General features: G+C 45.5%; 1 protein-coding gene across 2 annotated transcripts in view; it reads left to right on the top strand.

The window, feature by feature from the left end:
- Positions 1 to 14,591, top strand: part of creb5b (cAMP responsive element binding protein 5b) — a 37,386-nt gene that overhangs the window by 9,340 nt on the left and 13,455 nt on the right. For both annotated transcript variants that reach the window (XM_030102534.1, XM_030102533.1), the window contains exons 5-7: positions 126 to 283; positions 12,077 to 12,203; positions 13,525 to 13,635. In XM_030102534.1, coding sequence (XP_029958394.1) covers positions 126 to 283; positions 12,077 to 12,203; positions 13,525 to 13,635 — 396 coding nt within the window. The remainder of the gene's footprint in view (positions 1 to 125; positions 284 to 12,076; positions 12,204 to 13,524; positions 13,636 to 14,591) is intronic.

Raw genomic sequence — 14,591 nt, 5'->3', positions numbered from 1 at the left:
AGCAAAACAAAAAACACACTCAAAAAAAAAACAAAAAAAAAACTGCTAGAGGGAATGTCGCACTCAAAACATATTCAGTAACCTTATATGCTCTGATTGCTCTTCTTCTATCTTCCTCGGTGCAGAACATTGCATTGCATGGCCAAGGAGGCCAAGCCCAGCACCAGCAGACCCACTCACGCATGGGAAACCATGATACCAGCATAGTGATCCAGCAGGCCCTGCCCTCGCCTCAGTCCAGCTCCGTCATCACTCAGGCTCCATCCACCAACAGACAGATTGGGTGAGTGGGAAACCAAGATGAAACATCGTCATACACTGCATCTGATTCGTACTGGACAGTGGTGGGATAGTTTTTTTTTTTTTTTTATTTTAACCCTTCCATGGAAGCTTCTCTTTGGTTGTGATGGAACTGCTGCAATGAGTGCGGTGGACAGAGTGTGTCCGCTCACCTCAAGTGTGCCCCTGTTATGGTGACAGCCTCAAGCTCAGCCCGGCCCTTTGTGTTTGTGTCGGCTGTCATCTCTCAGTAGTCTCTGAGGTAATGTCAGTGTTCTGTTACATTTGGAGCAGTGTGTGGAGGCCTGGCGGTCCATGTTTTGCTGTTCATTCAGTATTGTCCCGTAGCGGAGCATGCAGATGAGGGTCCCAGAGGACAAGATGAAGTCACTGTCGTGACGGCCTTTACAGCGGTTTAACATTTCATCTTCTAAAATAGTTCTTTTCACACTAGGGGAATGTCAGACACCTCCAGGCTTAGATTCTCTGACACTTTTGCAGAAAGAGACAATAATTGAATACCAATCTGTGTAGTGTTCTCCTTTCTCATTTCCTTCAGTGTTGCATGGATCCGTTTGTTCATAGTTTCAAATATTGTTTTCATAGCAGCCACAATGACACTGTGTTTATGAGCCACATTTGGAAATTATATGTGATGAGACTATATGAGGCATTGATTCTTTAACATCTGTCAGCTGCTTTGCTGCTGTCAGTTCTTTGTGTCACTCTTCTCTTTCCAACCTCGATATGCCCATATTTCTTTGCTGTACATCAACATAAATGTATTTTCATGAACCTTTATGCAGACATTCTCTTGACCTCAATGCTTCCTCCGTGCCTTAACCTCAAACCTGTGCCAAGGCTTTGTTACTGTAAACCAGGCCTGTGGCGAGCTGGTTAGACATCGAGATGGCTCAGTGTTAGGCCAGCCACTCCGCTGAGCTTGTCCTGTGTAGATTTACAGCTCGAAGAGCTGGTGAATATTGGATGGGAGGCCCATCACTAAGCCTGACTGACGTCCCGTCAGGCTCTTTGTCGAGGACGGGGGTGGAATTTCATCCCCTTGGAGGAGCTGCAATCACTGCCAGTAACGGAGACTTTGCTGAGCCCGCTTCACCTAAGTTTACCTGTCACTGTAAACTCCATGCCTGACGAAAGCGCTGGCTCACTGCTTCACTTCACAACCCTTTATGATCACAAAGCCTTCAATGACTCGTCAAGAGAGTGGCGGTGTTGTAAAATCACGTCACGTGAAATCCAGAGCTGCTGTGCAGTGTGACGGCGATCGGCTGCCAAAAATGACAATCGAGCTTATGTTGTCCATCAGTCTTAATTAGACGTATGCTCTGAGCGGCGTTGTGTCTGCTTCGAGGTGCAGAGGTGTGTGTCACAGCTCAGGACTGGGGAAACCTGACATCAGTAGCATGAGTGGATTCTCACGAGAGAAAACTGATGGGGAAATGTTCATATCAGCAGGAAGGCGGGCTGAGGAAACCCCTCCACTGAAACGCAGTGCTTCCACAGGAAGCCATTAGAGCCTAGCAGAGTCTCCGAGCGCAGGGTCTCTCCACAGGAACTTCCTACACAGAGAACGTGTTGAACACTTCACAGGCTGGATCTGACCTGAGCGGGAGGCTACTGGAGGTCACAGCAGTGGCTCCTTATTGCGACATGTGTTCTAACTGCCTTCTTATCTTGTCAGGTCGCTAAAATAATCTTCATTGTGCTTGATTTCCAATGTGTTTGCGAACATGAGACTATCACGTAAAACTAGAAGCACGGGTTCTTGCTGTGGAAATGTTTGTCTCTAATTTCAATCATAATAATCAAAGAGACACTTAAAAACCAGTTATCCTGGTCGGGATTGGTACAGTTTGTATATGTGATCACTGCGGGCGAATAAATCTTCTAATCTTGACACCCTTTATGGAGCTCTGTGGTGAATATGTCTCCAAATGAGACAAAATCACCAAACAAAATCAGTTTAATCTCACTTCCATCTGCTTCCTCGATCCGTTCCTCGGCTGCATTGAGAGCGCAGCGTGAGCATCCAATGAATTAGGATAACAAGTCATTTTCATTGCTCCACAATGTTTACTAAAGAGCTTTGAGGCTTGGAATCAATTAGGATTGGCTTTCCTCAAGTCCATTTACTTTAGGACTGAGCTCGGCCTGCAGCTGTGAAACCTGAGGACCTCGCTCGCCCTCTCTCTCGCTTGCTCTCGCTCGCTCTCTCTCTCCTCAAACACGATCTTTGGGGAGGTGCACTGACACAAACCAGTGTTAAAATCAGGTATAAGAAACAGCCAGCAGATCCTAATGTCACGGCTATCATTATCATACAAAGGGAAGCTATGTCCAATACCGCTGGATGCTCTCTGCTTTCCAATTATAAACATCTGGTGCTGAGTTATGTCAGAGTTAAACACATTGGACATGACTAGTCAACCATGTGAGATGCAACATTTTGTGGAAAAATCAACTTTTTTTCGTCCTGTAAGTGAGCTGAAGAGAGATGGGTGTGTGCGTAATATATTAGAATTGACAGTCTCGTATTGTGGCTCGTTAGTAGAATTCAGTCAATTGTTTCCATTACATAGTTAGATTGAGCTGAATGCAGCTGGGTTAAGTACAGAGTGATTACAGTACAGATGTGGTAAAACGTTGGAGAGTCAGTTTATTATGATGTGGTCCTTTAAGTACCACTCTCAGTTTTGGCCGTGTATGAAAACAGGTGTTTTTACTACACTTTCTGTGTATAAAAGTGTTCAATACTCTATGGGCCTAAAAGGTGCAGTCCTCAAAACCACAGGCGGTTGATGTCAGTGTTGGTTTTTGATCACTTAACCAAGACAGCTGTTGTCAGATTTTCCTGGACTTTATGGTCCACTTCAGAAACAGAAATTATGTCCCTCTGTTCTTGGACAAATGTCACATCACACTTTATCTTACTTAAAGCAGTCCTCCATATATCCATTTGCAGTTCATTTTGTGTATGCAGCGAGTAACTGAAACCATTTTTCAGGTTTATTGAGCTTTAAATAGATATATCGTTGATGCTTTACCATCCTGGACGTGCAGCATGCGTCTTTTACATGTGGCTGTTTTTATCATTGTGCAGATCTTTGAAGGAAGTAAATTTTTGGTTTTGTTTCCTGCTTTAAATGCACTTTAAGTTCACACCTCAGGGCCCCCGCGGCCTCTTGTGGTTCTGGTCTTTGACTGTTAAGGGAAGTAGCACAAATAGCTGTGGATGTTTTTGCCTTGTGAAAAGCAGCGTTTCCTGCAAAGTGTCTGGTGATACAGATGCAGGTGTGAGCTGATTGTGTTTCTGTGAGGACCTTTGTTGTTGATTGATTTTTAGAGAGTGCTGTGTAACATTTTGCAGATGATCTTTTTCTTTTTGTTAGAACGCATGTAATCTTTCCTTTGTTCTGTTTCATAATTAATGATTGATAAGCTTACCAGATTTGGTTTCATTTTCTAACTATGAGGCTGATGTTGAAACAAACTGATGCAAATTGATATGCTACATTCCACTTTCCTCATGCTGGACTTCCAGGCACTTTGTGTATTTAGTTAATTTAGTTTTTCATGAAAACACCTCTGTAACACCATAAGTACCAGGTGACATAGATACATCTGCACTGTAAGCTTCCATGATTTTGTTATAAGATTTTTTTTTGCAATTCATACTCATGTAGATGGCTTGCGAACCGTTTACGAGGGGGGACCCAAAAGTCACCGGACTGTGGTTATTAAAAAAACCCAAGAATGATTTCAGACTTTTGGCCATTATATGTCGCTATAGCATAGCCTTAAGCATAACTGTGAAAAATTTCACCTCCCAAAGACACACAGGCAGCTCACACGCAGTGTTTATGTTATTACAGTCCCGCCCCCTTCTTCAAAAAATTCGAAAATGGCGGAACCCATCACAGCGAGACCAGCGCAAGACCAGCGCGCTAGCATCAGATTTTGTTTTCTACTGGGAAAAACGGCAACAGAAACACTCACCATGTTCCAGACAGCATACAAAGATGAGGCTCTGGGGAGAACACAGGTCTTCGAGTGGTATGGGCGCTTTAAGAGTGGTCAGATGTCCATTGAAGACTGGCCTCGCTCCGGCCGACCCTCCACCTCCCGCACAGAGGAAAATGTCCGCATAATCGAAGCTGTGGTCACGGCAGATCGACGCAGGACCATCGATGAGATCGGGCATTTGACAGGGATCTCCTGGAGCTCCTGCCAGAGGATCCTTCGTGAGGATTTGGGCTTGAGGCGGGTCGCTGCCAAAATGGTCCCGCGCCTCTTAACCACAGAGCAGAAACAGGCTCGCGTGGACATGTGCCAAGAGCTGAAAAGGCAGCTGGAGGACGATGGAGGGCTGTTTGAGAAGATCATCACTGGGGACGAGACATGGTGCTATGGTTATGATCCGGAGACCAAGCAGCAGTCCACCCAATGGCGCCATCAGGGATCACCACGGCCGAAGAAAGCGCGTCAGGTCAGATCAGCGATTAAGACCACGCTGAACTGCTTTTTTGACATCAGAGGGATGGTCCACAGCGAGTTTGTGCCACCGGGGCAAACCGTCAACCAGGACTTTTACCTCGAAGTGCTGCAGCGGCTCCGGGAGGCGGTCAGGCTGAAGCGGCCGGCGCTGTGGGAGAGTCGGGACTGGTGGCTCCATCATGACAACGCGCCTGCGCGCAGGGCTCTGCGCGTAAAACAGATCCTGGTGAGAAACGGCAAGGCCCTGCTGCCCCATCCGCCATATTCCCCCGATTTAGCCCCGTGCAATTTTTTCTCTTCCCAAGAATGAAAAAGGCACTGAAGGGGCGGACATTTGAGGACGTGGAAGAGGTGCAGAAAAAAATCGAAGGACGCTCTTAAAGCGATCATTATGCACGAGTTTGCAGACTGTTTCGAGCAATGGAAATCCCGGCTGCAGCGCTGTATTCAAGCCGAAGGGGAGTATTTTGAAGGTGACAGTTTTGATTAAATGTGAAAATAAAAAAATAAAAAGTTATAAACAGAGTCCGGTTTCTTTTGGGTCCCCCCTCGTAAGTTGTAAAACAAGTTTGCTCATGTCTTGTAAATTCAATGTAAGTTAAAAACAAACAGGTTCATGCAGACGTTGTCCGTAGGTGCAAGGCTGCTCAAACGGAAATCAATCCATGTTGACGAAAACAAAGTAGGTCTACGTTCCATTTTTATGTTTGCGTTTGTGCTTTTAATCTGATTTCACAGCAACTTGAATGAGGCTTTCGAACAAAAATGTTATTTACGACCACATCTGCCACCGCTGAGTCTGATTGGTGGAATTCACATATAAATACGGGTGTGTGCTGTTTATTAGAAGAAAATAATATTGTCCAGCTCAACATTTGTTGAGGCTCTAAGCACGGTTCGCAAATGTTTCTATTCAATACAAATACTGTTTTACCTATACTGACTGAATTAACCCTGGATAGCTTGGTGGTCCATCACAGGGCAAATCATGGGGTAATGTAGATATAGAACTTAGCCTCAAATGCATGTTTTTGGAGAGGAAAACCAGAGATCCTGGAAAAAAGAATCCATACGTGCACAGGGAAAACATGCAGACTCCACCCACAAACCCAACCTGGACTCAACCAGGGATAATGTCATTATGAGCTGAGAGTGCTAATCACTACATCATTGTGCAGCCTTAAAAATATAGTATGTTCATTGTACCAGTGCAAACGCTGACCTTGAAAGCGCATTGTGGGCATACTATGAACAAAATTTGACCTTGTGAATGTCACAATTGAAACAAAACATCTGTTATTATTGTTTGTGATTACATTGCATTCACAGAGTTGAGATAAGGAGGGAGGCGTGTCCTGCGTGCCATAATGTGGGACCTCCAGGAAAATGCCCGCATGTTCCAGCTTGATAAAAGTTCTTCTGCACAGTTGAGCGTGTGTTGACAATTGGTTTTTAAATTGTCGGGGAATAGAGAAGCAGTAGGTAGACAGAAGTAAACAAAGACACAGAAAAACAAAAGGTGCATGCTGCAATCAATTAAAACACCGAAGAGTGAAAAAGAAAGGAAGAAACCAGGATGTACATCTGAGCTGAATTAAGATGAGCTCATTGTGTACTGCAGTGGGTTTAATAGTGCATTTGTAGAGGAACGCCCAGACTCTGTTCCCTCTCATTCCAGCGGGTCTGTGTCATCCCTGCCCCGAGGCCACCACACATGCAGGCTCCTGCACAAGCAACTCACACACAGGGACATGCCTCACAGCTCTGGGGAGCGCAGGGATCACAACTTGGGGAAGTGTGGAAAAGGGGGATCAGAGGTGGACAGAGAAGAGGAAAAATAGGATCAGAGGTGGATGGAGGAGAGGAAGAGGGTATTAGGAGGTAGATGGAGGAGAGGAAATGAAGGATCAATTGGGTGGAGGAGAGGAGGAGAAATGTGGAGGACGTGCGTTTATACCAGGATGGTGGCTGGCGGACTGGGGGAGAGGATGAAAGACGTGTCTGTGCAAGGAGAGGAAAAGATAGATCATGTTTGGATGGAAGCGTGGACCAATGGCATCAGAAGAATGAAGGTGTGGGAAAAATGTGCTGAGATTATGAAGGGAAAGCGAGGATGGAAAGTTGAATGAGAGGCTGACGGGAGAGGATGAAACCCGCAGGACGGGATGGAAGGAGAAGCTGGCCGAGGAGGAGAGGGTCAAACATGCTAATAAATAGTCAGGTTTTTAGTAGATTAAAAACGGAGGAGGATGAAGTGTCATTGAAAGTGAAAGACGTGGCATAAGCCAAATGTTACAGCAGCAGTCATGTGCTGCTGATAGATGCCAGGTAGGCTCAGAACAAGATGACACAGTTGTTTCTGAAGAGCGTTTTCTGATCCGCTGCTGATGTGACTGCATCGACATGCTTTCCTGGTAAGTGATGGACAAGCCACCGCTGCGGTCTTCGGCCAGCGGCGTCTCGTGAATCAAAGCAGCATCATATTTGGTGAATAAATACCACGACGCTCTTGCTAATTTGCTCCAGAGGATCGTTCGGCACCATTCCTCAGCTGTGCTTTGGCATGGCTTTACTCAGCTCCAGGCACCCTGATGTGAGGACACCCCATCCCAGATCCATTCCGCTGAAGCACCCTCCCAGCATCCATCCCCTCTCTAGCCCGCTAATAAAAGTCAGCCCGTGTCGTAACCCATTACTGCTGATTTATTTGATCAGATTCGTATTATTTCCTCAGTCCAAACCCCATGGCACTCTCCTCCCACCAGTGATTAAAGGCAGTAAATCAGGGGCAGGTCCTGTGTAGTGTTTACTCAGAGAGCCAGGCAGCTGCAAGCTGTTTGAGGCCCTTGTTTCTCCCTGTGTTTACCTCCGTTCCCATGGCGACTGCACCACCATCTCCCAAATGTCTGGAACTTGGCCCTGGGCTGTTTTGGTTACGTTCGAAAGTTTTTAGCTGCTGTGTCTACCCAGAGCTCACAGTGACTTCACCCGGCGAGGAGTGAGAGCAGCGATGTTGGAAGGAGTTGAGGAGGGAAAGAGAGGGAAAAGTGAGAGGACGAGAAGAGGGAGGGACGAAATCTGGGGGTAGGCAGGCACAGGGTGGGGGGAGGGCGAAAAGCCAAGAGCATTACATCATTTCTGGAGCAGAGTCAGAAAGGGAAGGATATGAGTCAGTGGACTGACTGTGCCTCTCTCCCTCGCTCTCTCTCTCTCTCTCTCTCTCTCTCTCTCTCCCCCTCTCTCTCTCTCCCTCTCTCTTTTCTTGGACGTCAGCCAAGCCCCTTGTGCTTTAAGTCCTCAGTACTTGAGCTGGAGTTGGGACTGAGGGGGATCGGGGCGGTAAAGCCTCGTGTGTGTGTGCAGACTCAAGGATTTGTAGGTTAGAGCAGGTAAGTCCAGAGAGGCTTGAGTTGAGGTGTGGGCACCCTGAGGGGTCCAAACGAGAGTTATAGAGGGGATAAAATGAACAATGAACAATTGTTAGCCCTGCTTCATCGGCGCAAGAAGAAAAAAAAAAAGGAGAAAGAAACAGAAACAGCATGTGGAACATGACAGAAAAGCATGAATTAAAAAAAAAAAAAGTTAAAGAGGGATTTTGGGAGGGAGGAGATCTCCTCATGATGTCATGGCCGGGTGGAGGTGGGTGGGTGGGTGGGTGCGTTGGTGGTTCTTGGGCGGGGATTGTGGAGGAAAGCTGAAAGCAAGGCACTCAGTAATGTGAGAGTGCAGGGTCAGGACTGCAGAGTGTCTACCTGCTGTCCCCCGGGGCCCGCAGCCCAGGCTATTATCAATCCCCTCAGTGGAGCCACAACCTGTCATTATTCACTTGCATACACGCACAAGCACATGTCCACACACTGTCTAATGAAGATTCACACTCTGCACATTTTTTTCTCTCCTTCTCCACGCAGAAACACTTTGAGCACGCCACGCTGTATATGTCTTGTGAACGCAGATGTAAACAGAGCAGCTATGAGAGTCAAAATCAATAAACATTCTGATCCCACAATGGACATTTTATTCATAATGGATACCAGTAAGTAACATTATGTACATGTTGTTCATCACTGCATAATTTAAATGTACAAGTTAGTTTTAAGACCACATGGGTTTTATCAGGATGGGGGGAAAAAAAGAGAAACTAATTTGGCCTATAAAATGTTAGACGAGAGAGGACAAAAAGCGCCAAACTCCCATTGTGACATGTTCTGATTTTATAAGAAACAGAGAGAGTCTGGAACCAGACAGCTTTCTGTATAAAGAAATAGGAGATAAATTGTTTTCCATAAGTGGTGCCAAATATCTCCAAACTCTTATGATATCAAACACGTATACGTATTTTATGTTCATGTCATGACATGGTTTTGGATTATTTGTTCTTTTTTAAAAAAAATAAATATGTTCATTGTAAACTCCCATGAACCCCAGCAGTTTTTTTTTTGTTTTTTTTTGGCATGCGTGCATGCATTCAGTCTGAACTGCTTTTAGTTATTAGCCCAGTCAGCAGAAAGCTGCGTTAATCCCCAGAGGAAGTGCTGTCAGATGTTTGTGTTGTTTTTCCTCACGCTGGACAAGCAGGTTGTGTTTTTTTGCTGTGAGCAGTGGTCCTGTTCACATTTCTGACAGACAGGTGCAGACGCACAACCTGTGCCGTCTTCAAAGGAGCCTTTATTCTCTAGGAAGCAAGAATCCCACGTCCTGGCCTCGTGGATCAATTATAAAGTTAAGATCATTAGATACGATATTGAGCAGAGGTCTCTGAAGTGTGTGGACTGTGGTGGGGCAGGGAGAAGGCCTTTCCTCATGTGACCTGTCTTGTTTCATTTTTTCCCATGTGGAAATGTTTGGATTCGCCGTGTTGCTCAGATGTCATACGTGCTGCTAAACGAGTGTGATTGTGATAAATTGGGATGTTAGACAGGCATGACATGCAGTCAGGACGGTAATAGTCCTGTGTGTATGCGGAGCAATCTAAAATGTCTGGAGCGTAAATGCACATATTTAGGTCTGGGAAAATATAGGTATTTATTCAGGTGGTGGAGCGTTTGCTCTGGTACAGCCCTTCATTTGACCATCACTCCTTCACTGCTCACTATTATGGTAATCCAGGCTATGATGTGGTCAGTTGATCACATTAACCCGTTGAACACAGAAAGCCAAAATGGGTCTTGTTTGCCCTAATTCCTAAATGCTGAAGGAAATGGAGCTTTATTGACCCGTGAGTGGCAGCGCTCGTCCCGATGATGCTGATAACTGGAGAATTATTGATTTTTCTGGCGAAGATTATTGAAGAATTATGTCGTGAATGCTGTTGTTTAAGGGTTGCAGTCAGTGGAAGTGACAAATTACTTTTACATAAAATTTGCGACATTTTGCTCAAAAATGAGTATTTCAGTAGTGTCACTGGTTCCTTCTTTAAAACAGGTTCGAGAGATCGTTCATTAATTATTATAATGTAATGTTATCTTCTTTTAAATGCTGTTAAGAACTTTGCGTCGCTTTTATTGTATGAAAGGTGCTTTATAAATAAAGGTTGATTTGATTTGATTTAATATTTGCAATAATGAATTCTATTCCCAACGCAGCGATGTTACCAGATCTGGGCTGTGCTGTACTTGAGTACAAGTGTTGAGTACTCCTCACCTCTGGCTGGAGAGAGTCAACAGTCACAGTTTGGGCGTAGCTGCACCCTGCAAATGGGAATCGGCGTTCTCACAAGCAGGGATTTGGTGGCAGTTGCATCAATGATGTCAGTGTGTGCAGACGTAGCGGTCTTGGATGGCTGCAGCCTCCAGCTAGTGACTGAGACGGGAGTATTGTGAAAAGTTTAAGCTTTTCCTGGACCCACATGTGATTTATTCAATGCGGCCCTGAGTGTGGATAGGCCCGCCGGGCCACACCGTTCTGCGGTCACTGAAGGAGATTTTCCCCACAGGGCTCCCAAAAAGCTGTAGCCGTCTCTAAATGTGATCCTCATCATCTACATCTCATGTGGTTATTGTGACAAATATTATTCATTCGTCGCCAGGATCATTATTCATCCATTGTACTTCATAACATATGGTTTTGTAGAGTGCATCCAAAAACTCCCCAGATGCCCGAACTCCTTAAAGTGCACCCCCCCCCCCCCCCCCCCCCCCCCCCCCCCACACACACACACACACACACACAAACACACACACTTCTTTCTGTGCTGAGTTTGTGGCCACAGAGGTTTAAAGAAACTGTAAACAAAACGAGTTGTGTTGGATGATTTGAAATGACAGATTAGCAATTCTGCTAAATTTGTGTTATGATGTAAGACAAGTTTTATTTAACCGACTCACATTGAAGATTTACAGGAGTTCATTTCAGTGTTTTGCTTGAGAGCCTCTCCTCCGCTCGACAGCGGCATGGACATTTGTTATGTGATTGTGAAAAAAATACGCTTTCCTTGCAACAGAAAATGATTACCGGGAAACTCCTTTTTGGCATCATCTGCTGCGTTTTAAACTGAGTAGTGTTTGGGTGTGTTGAAACCGTCACTTCCCTCTAAACTCTTTTAAGGCAGATTATCAATGTTTGTGGCACTTTTGGTTTTTTTCAGTTTGGTGCCATTGTCTCTTTTATCAATTGTTAAGCCTGTTATAACTCATTCCATTGTGTCATAGACCACGGTTTTCATTGAAATCTATTTAAAAACACATCAGTGAGCAACACAGTTGCACCCCTCGACGCCTCATCTGCAGCTGAAAATAGCCTCTCATATCTGCTGGAAACAGCTCGGCTGTGCAGCTTGCTGTCTCAATGTAAAATGTTTTGGCCTCTGAAAGAGAATCTCTGTCGATAAGAAGGAAAATGCAGGAAAATCGCCTCCTACATCTATGATCAGTAAGTTGTTTGGGAAACATGGTTTATAGAAATTAAGTTGTCGAAGTGTAGCTTTCACAATTCCATGTCCAAGTGAATAAAGAAGGCACTGACTGTAATCTCTGGATCAATGAGATTTAATATTTAATTTCAACAGAATGTACTATAAATCACCTTTATTTACGAATCCACTGTGATCTGGGATAATGTGAAGGCATTCATCTGCCTTTGCTGATGCTATACTGTTGTTTTTCTTCAGATTGTCAGAGAAGTTTTATTTCAGGAACAGGTTCATTTTAAAGGTTGTTTCTTGGTTTTCTTCGTCCTGATATTTGGTTTTATGCTGGTATTTGTCCAAGCAAAACTTCAGTTATTGACGACAGTGCAAAACATGTAATTTTTGGCACGCGTGTGTGTTTGTGTGCGCTTTCAGGCCTGTCCCCGGCTCTCTGTCCTCACTACTGCACCTACGGAACAGACAGAGACAGCCTCTGCCAGCCTCCATGCCTGGAACCCTGCCAGACCCAACCATGCCTGGCTCCTCCGCCGTGTTGATGCCTGTGAGTACAACAACGGATTACAGAGCACATTCACTTACGAGCGCACTCACACATGGAGAGAAGCAAAATCACTCACTCGTGTGATGACAGCCTGCTTTACTTTCCGACTGCGTATAAACTACGCAGGTTCGCAGTCCTGGATGTTTTCTATCACCATTAAAATGACTTACCACGGTATACGAACAAAGTAGTCTTCTGTGGAAATGGACGACGCTTCCTGTGGGTTCGACGATAAACTGCATCACGATTAAGTTGAAAAGATTTAGAAGACCCTTGCTGGAAATGATAACAGCAGAGAAGGCTCCTCCTATCAGGCTTGTAATGATTTAACATATGTTCTCATTGTAACATAAGACAGCCTATGTTTATGGCGAGGAAAAGTCCCTCCCATGTTTATTAAATTAAGAGCTAAGCGATTTTGGGGAAGATTGACGGTTCAGGAAAGGGGTGCAGGTTTGGGTGATATTTTTACACAAAACACACTTACTGCAATTAAGACTGTGTGTCAGGTTCTCGGCCCGAGTCTCCGTGGACCAGGGAGGGGGGCCAGAGAAAGAGGGGCTGCAGAGGGGCCATTCCCCATGGACGGCACCGCACCACCCAGAGTTCAGCAGCTGGGAGGCCAGCGCAGTTCACACATGTGCGCACACACACACACACACACACTCACACACACACAGACACACACAGACGCACGCACACAGGCATGGAGACACTCAAACAAAGGTTTCTTCTTTCCTGCGTACACCACACTGCAAACACTACTCACATTATCACCCGGTGCAGGTGACCTCTCACCCCTGTCAGCTTATCCAGCTGATTTCCTCACATTCAGGTCTCAGCTGTGACACATGACCACACTGACCAGGGTCAGTCGGGCCCAGGCAGCGACCACACAACACACATGAAAACCAGGTTCAGATGATATCTGCAACTAATTCAGCTTTCATTCACTTGTCCAGCATCCGGCTGCGTTGACTGAGGTTTGATGTGCGACTCTGAAAGACGCTCACTGCACTATTATCAGAAATGCACACACCCTCATTGCACTGGCTTCCTGTGTTAAGTCCCTTCGTGCTGGCTTCCTGTTTTGGGTCAGCTCCAGTTATCATCACACAGAGCTGTGCATAGGGCAGCCTGTCATGTGAAATCAGGCTCTCATGTTCTCTCATCTCACGCCCCACCCCACCACCTCAGTCTGCTGGGTTTGAGGATGAGTCTCACACATTAACTACTAGAAACTTTTAAAGAAGCGATTGGATGGGGATTCTTGTCGGAACGATGTGCTTATTCTTGACTGTCGTGTCGCTGTGATCCTCAGATGGAGAGACAAATGTCCATGGGCTCCAACATGATGGGCATGCAGAGCCCGGCCCACAGCAACTCCTGCTCCTCCGCTCACATTCCCTCCATGCACTCAGAGGCCAAATTGGTGAGTATATCCAAGCGCTCGCATGGAGACGTACACATTCGTGCACGCACGTACACAAATGCACACGCGCAAGCTCAAAGTGTTGCAACTTTCTTTTCCACTGCGCTGTGCCAGCAAAGCTGCACTCTTAGGCCTGTGTGGATTTCATCATTTGGTGTGTAATCAAAGCTGTGTCTGAACCTGCCAGTGCAACACTGGAGACTCTGGCTGGAATAATGGGCCCTTTATGTGGTTGTGGCTCGGCTGCCCACCGACTGCCTGATGTATATCTTAATGTACAGAACATGTTCTGTAGGTCCTGCAACTTGTTAGCACTAGTTTAACACAGCGGGGAAAAAAATCAAATGACCTCATCCTTCACAAAGCTGGCAGTTAAAGCAGTGGGAATGAGACTGAGCTGAGCGAGGAGCAAAAACCAAAAAGAAATGAGTTTTGAAAGTTTTTAGAAATACTGAGGAAGAGTGGCAGAGGAAAAGGTTTCATGCGAAGAAACCTTCCACTCGGTTCTTGCATTGCTGCAACAATGATGGCTGACACTGAACTCCTGATTAATGGAGAAAGGCTGAAGAGTTGCACTCAAGGTGATATGAATTGATTAATACTGTAGCAACTGCCAACCTTTGTTTTCAAAATAAATAACGAGAGTGTCACGACTTGGATATCAAAAGAATCACAAACCATAATGAAAAGCTCTGGCTGCTCTTTGTGTTTGGAAAGGTTCAGAGATAGCTAAGTTTACTGGACAGTAACATCTTGGAGAGAGAGAGAGAGAGAGAGAGAGAGAGAGAGAGAGAGAGAGAGAGAGAGAGAAAGAGAGAGAGAGAGAGAGAGAGAGAGAGGAGGTAGCAGAGGTCATTAGAAGAGTTATTGCTCTGATAGAGGAGAGCAGGAGCAGTCCCAGGGCATTTAATTCTCCCTCTTCCTCCTGCTCTCCCAAGATTGATCGTCTTTGTAGT

The sequence above is a fragment of the Salarias fasciatus genome, chromosome 11 (genome assembly GCF_902148845.1).
Source record: "Salarias fasciatus chromosome 11, fSalaFa1.1, whole genome shotgun sequence".
Classification (NCBI taxonomy): Eukaryota; Metazoa; Chordata; class Actinopteri; order Blenniiformes; family Blenniidae; genus Salarias; species Salarias fasciatus.
Note: the sequence above shows the minus strand (reverse complement) of the source record. Positions and strands in the feature narration are given on the sequence as shown.